At 38.7% G+C, this 8,490-nt stretch overlaps 1 protein-coding gene across 1 annotated transcript in view; it reads left to right on the forward strand.

The window, feature by feature from the left end:
* The window catches only part of PBLD (phenazine biosynthesis like protein domain containing), a 19,795-nt gene extending 11,598 nt beyond the window's left edge, over positions 1 to 8,197 (forward strand). Inside the window, exon 9 of the mRNA XM_009636994.2 lies at positions 8,034 to 8,197. Within this exon, the coding sequence (XP_009635289.1) occupies positions 8,034 to 8,146 (113 nt within the window). The 3' untranslated portion in view covers positions 8,147 to 8,197. The remainder of the gene's footprint in view (positions 1 to 8,033) is intronic.
* The last annotated feature ends 293 nt before the right edge of the window (positions 8,198 to 8,490 follow it).

Genomic DNA, 8,490 nt, shown 5'->3' on the forward strand with positions numbered 1-8,490 from the left:
TCCTGCACCTGGGATGGGGTAACCCCCAGTATCAATACAGCCTGGGGGGAGAAAGGATTGAGAGCAGCCCTGCCGAGAGGGACTTGGGGGTGCTGGTGGATAAAAAGCTGGACATGAGCCGGCAATGTGCCCTGGCAGCCCAGAAGGCCAACCGTACTCTGGGCTGCATCAGGAGGAGCGTGGCCAGCAGGTCGAGGGAGGTAATTCTGCCCCTCTACTCAGCTCTGGTGAGACCTCACCTAGAGTACTGCGTCCAGCTCTGGAGCCCTCAGCACAAGAAGGACATGGAAGTGTTGGAGCGGGTCCAGAAGAGGGCTACTAAAATGATCCGAGGGCTGGAGCACCTCTCCTATGAGGACAGGCTGAGAGAGTTGGGCTTGTTCAGTCTAGAGAAAAGAAGGCTGCGGGGAGACCTGATTGCGGCCTTTCAGTACCTAAAGGGGGCCTATAGGAAAGAGGGGGAAAACCTTTTTAGTAGGGCCAGCTGCGTTAGGACAAGGGGTAATGGTTTTAAACTAAATCGGGGTAGGTTTAGGCTAGATATAAGGAAAAAATTCTTTACAATGAGGGTGGTAAACCACTGGAACAGGTTGCCCAGAGAGGTAGTGGAGGCCCCATCCCTGGAAACATTCAAGGCCAGGTTGGATGGGGCTCTGAGCAACCTGATCTAGTTGGCGGTGTCCCTGCTGACTGCAGGGGGGTTGGACTCGATGACCTCTAGTGGTCCCTTCCAACCCAAAACATTCTATGATTCTATGATTCTATGATAAAGTCAGGGACAGAGTCTGGTAGACATATCTAATCCCAGACCTCGTTCCTTAGGATTTCTGAGAAGATCTAGTGTTGAAAGTAGGAAAAGCTAGAAGCTTCCTGAATCTCTGAGATTTTTCCAGGCTTGTTTTCTAGCTCACCATTGCTTGTCTGTCCTCTTTAAGTGTCCTTTCTTTTATAGAGACAGTATTGCTGCAGTTTACTTTTCACAGTGTTATGGCTTTGTATTGTATTTCTTTTGTAATGATTTCTTAATAACGCTACGTGTCCTGCTGTCCTTGAGCCCTGATAATTACTGTTACTTCACAGTAGGGTTTCCAGCAGAGTGTCTTTGCCCCTAGCTGCTAATGTAAACTGAAGCAGCATTTCTAGCTATGAATCTGAGAAGTCATCCTCAGTTTTTATGGCATCTGTTGGTCGAGAAACAAGAAATTGGTCTCTTTGTTTTCAGAAGCTGTGGTGAGACCTTAAAGATCTCCTTGAGTTACATCTTTGAGGTTTTATTGTGGAAACTGTTAGGAGAGGAAATGCTTCTGTTTTACACAGTGACTTCTATCCAGCTGTTCCTATTCCTAAAGAATATCCAAAAGCCTTTGATGGGTAGCTGTTCACGCTTTATTGAATAACGTCATGTTTAGATGAATAATATTTTGAATTTAATATTTTGAGATTCTGTTACTAGGAAACTTCACTTTTGGTGAACAAATGAGTACTTTGGCTCAAGTATTTTAATCTTTTCATATATTTGTTACCCCTACCAATTGCAGCTAATCATGAAGCCCTCACCTAGGCAAAATTTCCATTGAAGCCGGAGGATGAGGAAGTGATACTGCTTTATCATAAATAAATGAAATGTTAAAGCCTTAAGTTCTGTCTTCTGTGCAAACTCTTAGGTGTTTTTGCCCTAGATGCACATGTGGCACTTGATTTGTTTATGGAATTTACATTTTGAATATTCTTGCTCTATACAGTAGTGATTCTAATTTAATTCTGTACTTTGTTTTCCAATTTTTTTTAAGGATCTGCCCATGCTGTTTTAAGCAGCTACTGGTCAGAGCAGCTGGGGAAGAAAGAAATGCTTGGTAAGAGAAATTGTTTTCTTGCAAAGCTGCCTGTTTATGTAAAAGCTACTCACTAAAAAAGAAAAAGTTATATTATTACTACAATCCAAACTGTAGCAATAACTCCCTATCCACTTTCTCAGTATGAATAGAATATTATGTAGTATTTTGTGTGTGAGATAATCTTTAAGAAATAGCTTCTTTTCCTACCCACCAATGTGACACATCAAGTAGGGACTTTGAGGTCTCGGTTTCTGGATTGTAACTCTCTGCAGTTAGTTTTTGATCTCAGCTTTTGGGTTTTATTTCTCATCACCTTTCATCATAACTGAAGCTTGGTGAGCTTCAGATGATGTCTTTGTGTTTTGATTGAACTTCACGGCTTGCACTTTGGGTATTTGGAACAGGTATTGGTATTTTCGTTCATGATGTGTACTTTGCAGTAGAATTTGGACAGTGTTTTCCTTTCCCCTCATGCATATTAAAATGAGATTGAAAAAAGCCATGCGGTTTCTGCCTGATTTTGGAACTTTCTTGAGAATTGCTCCAGATTAATCCCTTCAGTGACTTCTTTAGGAATCTAGGGGTTTAGAATAGCTAGTGTTACTATAGCTAGATAAGAGGAGATGATGTATTTTTAATATTCAGATTCTACTTTCAGAATGCTTTATGGTATGGGTTTTTTTCTGTTTTCTGATACATCTGTGCATTTAGGTGTGAAGATCAGTTTTGCTCAGGATGATGATCTTTTACATGGGAGCAAGGAATGATATAAGAAAGAATAGTTGCTTTTGTTACAAGAACAGAAAGTATGTGACAGACCTTAAATACATAAGAATAGAGACAAAATACACAGGCATTGCCAAATTTTATTTGTTTGTGATTTTATTTGTGGTCTTACTTTTAAGTGATTAAGCCTTAAAGGAATCTGAGATGGCTGGACCTCTGAAGAGATATATTGGCATTCTTTCAATCAATGAGATATGCTTATTAGATCTCATATTTGTTGTTTAGCTAGAAACAGAACTTTGTGGAAAAAAAACAAGAGAAACTGATAATACATGCCAACACTAGATAAAGCAGCGTTGGGTATCTCTTTGCCTCTCCTGTTTCTAGCGCTTTGCCAGAGAACAAAAGAACAACAGAAGCAATACTAAGAGGGGGCAGAGGGTTATGATTTTTTTGTGCACCTGACAGCAATTAAGTCTTTGGTAACATTTGGTTTAGAACAGAGATTGCATTCTTGCCTTAATAAGGTTCCTTGTCCCTAAAAGTAAGCACTTTTCCAAATAAACAGCTACCTTGAGTATAAGCCTTCCTGTATTTGGTTAAATAAACCTCAAAATGGATTTTCTTGAGAATGATAAAGCTCTTTAAAGGATCTATTTGTGCTCCATAGCTCCGTATGTTAATTCACAATGACTGAGATCACCTCCATCGTGAACTGAAGGAAAGGTTTAACATTCTGTTCTGAAGATCTGATATTTGCATTTACATCACACAAATCTGTGATAGTTTCTGTAATGTTGGGGGGGAAAAATCTCAACATATTTTCTGAAGAGGACAAACTGTCTTTGGTAATGCATCCTTATGGACTGGCTGTTTCTCAGAAGATTTTGACATTTTTGGATGTTAATGTGGAATTTAAAACTCTTCCATGCCATCTATAGACACTGCTTCTTTAAGTAATCAATCAAAACAGGAATTCTGCCTGTATTTTTAGATGATACTTTCTACCTGTTTCACATTTTCATATATTTTGTATGTACTGTGCTGTTTCCTCTTTTAGAGCAGCAAAGGCAATTGATACTGTAATCAGCTTCTCTAATGTCTAATGACAAAAAAAGGTCCTATCTTCCCACAGGATAGATATCTCCCCCGCCCTGTATTTCATGCATATATGTCCTCAAACTTTTTTTTTTGTGGTAGAAATCTTACAAAACAGATTTAAAGAGAACAAGTTCATTTGACATCAACATGTGGCCTCTGTGTGTGTGAGAAATAACTTTTCCTTACGTGCATGTGACGGAGGGATATCAGGTAGTACTGGGGAGAATTCTGTTACTAATGAGATTATTTGGGAAAGATGGCTGGCAATCAAGAAGACTCCATGTCACCAAAGGTTAATAAATAAAAGCATCTTTTGACTTTTTGGATACCTTTGCAGTAGTGTTGTGGTTTAACCCCAGCTGGCAGCTAAGCCCCACACTCACTAAGCTCACTCACTCCCCCCCGGTGGGATGGGGGAGAGAATCAGAAGAGTAAAAATGAGAAAACTCATGGGCTGAGACAAGGACAATTTAATAGGTAAAGCAAAAGCCGTGCATGCAAGCAAAGCAAAACAAGGAATTAATTCCCTGCTTCCCATGGGCAGGCAGGTGTTCAGCCATCTCCAGGAAAGCAGGGCTTCATCACGTGTAATGGTGACTTGGGAAGACAAATGCCATTGCTCCAAATGTCCCCAATGCCTTCCTTCTTCTTTCCACAGCTTTATACACTGAGCATGTGATATGGTGTGGGATATCCCTGGGGTCAGCTGTCCTAGCTTTGCCCCCTCTCAGCCCCTTGTCCCCTCCCCAGCCTCCTTGCTGGTGGGGTGGGGTGAGGAGCAGAAAAGGCCTTGGCTCTGCATCAGCCCTGCTCAGCAGCAACGAAACCATCCCTGGGTTATCAACCCTGTTCCCAGCACAAACCTGAACCATAGCCCCATGGTGGCTACTGTGAAGAAAATGAACTCTACCCCAGCCAGAACCAGCGCAGGTAGCTTCTTTAATATCCGATACCTTTTATTGCAAGAATAAAGGCAGATTTTCTTCCATAAAATGAAAGATCTGTTACTTCCAAAATAGATCAGATACAAAATAATATAAAAATGAGGAACGTTAAATCTATTGTCAGATCTCTCTGGGTATTGTGACCTCTAGGAGGAGGTCAGCTGCATCTCTGCTGAAGTATCAGACATAATTTCCTGTGTTTGGGTTCTTTTCCTGCTTTTATTAGACCAAATTGTCAAACCATCACCACCCTATCAACTACAAAGAGAATTTTCCAGTCTTTTTTTACAAGGTGAAATACTTAATGATCTTTCTTAAAACTATGTACATATCCTTGGATTTAAGTTGAGTATTAAATCAGAGTCCAGTATCAGTCCTTGCCTTTTTTTCACTTGAAGAGTCTCTGCAGTATATAAAAAATTATAATCTCTCATATCAGATGTGTGGACTTTCAAAATTGTTAATGAATACAGTATTTAGCAACTGAATCTGTATCCAGCCCTTCACATAGTTTTAACATTTCTAAGATAACATTTATAAACATGCATAAGGAATTTGGTATAACCAAACAGATTACAGAGGATTTTCCAAACTATTGTGAAGAGAAGGGCTTTGTCGAGGACCATTTTTTTTCTCAGGTGAAGCTAGAGGAGCCTTTCTGTACCTCTTTACTTCAGACAACTGTATTAATTTGTGGAGAAATTTTGGTTCTTGTTAACTGCCTTTAACTTCTCTTCCTTCCCAGTACAGAACAGGTTTATAGCATTTGAGGTTATTTGGGGGGGGAGGGACACACAATGAAAAAAATAAATGAAAAACCAAACCTTACTTGCTAACTCTAAGATCATACTTTCACAAATTTTGCCAGGATTTCTTTCAACATGGTGTCTGCCCCACCTTCCAATTTTTCAGTCTCTTTTTTCTTTTTTTTTTTTTTTTTTTTTTTTTTTTTTTTTTGTGAAGAAGTTACTTTATTCAGGTAGAATAGATCTACCTATATTTACATTTTTGCTAATTTGAATTATCATTAAGTGAAGAGTTTGGCAGAGTTGTAATTGCAGCTTTAATCTTTCCTAGGTGATCTCAACATACAGATCGGCCACATCAGATTTATACATCAGTGTAACAAAGGAGAGGTATTTCCCTCCATCAGTCACCAGATTTACCCACATTCTTTCTCAGAATAAAAAAAGTCTTGGAGATCTTAACTTTGCTTAAGTTAAGGAACAAGTGCTTCTTCCATCAGTCCTTTTATAGGGTTTAGAAATTCAACCAAAATAATGGTGATTTCTAAGAATAGGTATTTTTAGAAGAGTGGCACTTGTTCCTGAGTTGATGTCATTATGATGATGTCATAAAGAAAATTCATTACTCCTCAAATTCTGTAAGCAATGGTCATTTGGAAACATCTAGGCTGACAAGAAGCCCCTCGAAACAACAGGGTAATATTAGTACAAGGCCAATGTCCGCCTTGCAAATGCAGTGGTGCACGATTCTGTGCTTCTGTGATATCAGCATGCTCAATCTCGCAGTCCTTGTACCTACTCTTAAACTTCCCTCTGTCTCAGGTCGCTGTGTTTTCAGCTGTTATATATTATTTCTGCAGATCAGAATGTACATATTTGTTTTTATACAAAACATGCATAAAATGTATATGCAGTATGAGGTACTCCTAGTAAATACAGATGTGGAATGGATGTGCAACAACTTTGTGATCCAAAAGGCCAGTGCACATCAGAGATGCTTGAATGTCTCTGGAGAGATTGCTATTAAATTGAAGTGTTCCATGTAGGTCTGTTTACTTTCAGACATAGTGTGAAATATCAATGCTTCAGTGTGAGAGAAAGACAAGATCAAGTATTATTTTCATATAAGCTTGGGTAAAATTTGCTTTTGTGGTTTTGTTGTTGGTTTTTTTTTTCTTCTGCTTTGAAGATTTCTTTAAAAAGAAAATAAAATCGACGAGTATCAAAACAGCCTTGGTAATCCTGCCATGAAACAGGCAGCACTGGTTTCACATTTAAAGGAAGGAAAAAAAACCCCCTCCAACCAACCTCTGAAGATTTGAAATAATTAACCTCTTTTATTTAAATCTGCTGTCATGAGGGAATGGGAGAGTTTAGCTGTGCATCCCCACTTGGCAATAATAATTGATCAAATTTAGCATGGTCTGGATCTTTAAGTGTCCAAAATATTCCAATTGAAGGCATTACTCCATACACAGATGTTGTTCTGACAAGTTTAAAACAATAACCGGTAGTTCTATAAATGGAAAAGAACAGGAAGTATCAATATCAATCTTTCTATAGCTCCTGTTTCCACTGTTTTGGAGTGTTTGCTTTGTTTGAGAATCTTAATATCCTGTTACAGGGAAGAGTTTTCTTGTCAGCTGTGGCTGAGAAATTGTTTTAAAGCATACAGTATGTATGCCGTCTGTTAGAGATCCTATGCTCTGTGGAGATCTGAATAGAATCTCTACCCAATTACAAATTGTGGGTTTGTGATGAAAAACATGCCTTTTGGCTTTGAAGAACTTTTGTAGTAGTTGGAAATTCACTGAGTAAGGAGTCTGTAAACATTAATGCCTCATCATCCTTTTACAGCCTTTTACAAAAACAATGCTAAATGAAACTCAAACCTCTGCTAAATGCCATCTGAACCAGACCATTTTCTGATGAAGTAGCTGTGCAGCTAAAATTGGACTAGCGGACAAGTCTGCAGACTCAAAATGCTAAGTGAGCATTATCGTCCCACCTGTATATGACTAAACTGTTTAGGCAAAAGTTTAGTTTTGTAATTATTTACAAGTGGAAGGCTATTTCTACTTAAACTTTATCCAGCTGCATTAAATGGTATATTCAGGATTATATAAAACAGTATCTGTTCTTGTCTATGTATGAATTTGGTCTCAGTTTGTGACAACTGAAACAGTATCTATGTTTCTTTGTAGACTTTTTCCACTGGCTGCTTGAGTTTTGTTTACCCATTAGCTGAACACATTCTTTGAACCTAGTATCTACTTCAGATACTCAGTACCGGTAAAGCGGTTTTTCATTCTTATGCAGATAATACTCAGTGTTCTTCCTTCTTACCTACAGAAACTGTCTATCCCATGAATGGGAGAATTCAAGACTTCTTTAGACAGACAAAGGAAGCTTGGTTGGCTACATCACATTAAATTATCCATCGCTACTTGTATCAACTAGCATCTTTATCAGACTCAACAGACAACTTCTAGCCTGAGATACACCCTCAGCTAATCTTTATCCGTAAAGACAGTTCTTCCAGGGTGTCCCTGGTACAGTGCTTGCCCTGGTGCTGCTTGCTTTCTGGAGACAGAGGCCTCATTTCCCTCCATTTTCATGGATTTTTAAATAATTTGTGAGAGATACTGGTTTTTTAACTGTGGATTCTTGTTTCCATTTAGCTTTTCAATGTTCCCGCCGTGGAGGAGAGTTGAAGATTTCACTGCGTAATGATGGAAGAGTTGACATTGCGGGGCAAATTGCTATTGTATTAAAGGGAAACCTGACTTTCTGAAAAAATTGACACTAGTGATTTCATCTCCCACACCTTCAAATTATTCATATTATGCTGATTATATCTTGGCTCTAGGCAGTGAATCACTACTGTCTTCAAAAGTCTTTGATCACTTATTGTCCATTTTAAAAAACTGCTTGAAAATGCTCACTTCTGATCTTCAAGATCCTTGGTATAGCTTTCTTCACTTTCATCTTGCCACTTCATATATATACTGACGTCAGAAAATGTCCAAGGACAGCTATCTTGTTTTTCTGCTTTTAAAGGATTCTTTTCTTTATTTCCAAATTCCATATTAAAAGCTATTACTGCTTCCTGGATTGAATTGTAAACTTTTCTGATTG

The sequence above is a fragment of the Egretta garzetta genome, unplaced genomic scaffold (assembly GCF_000687185.1).
Source record: "Egretta garzetta isolate BGI_Z169 unplaced genomic scaffold, ASM68718v1 scaffold204, whole genome shotgun sequence".
Lineage (NCBI taxonomy): Eukaryota > Metazoa > Chordata > Aves > Pelecaniformes > Ardeidae > Egretta > Egretta garzetta.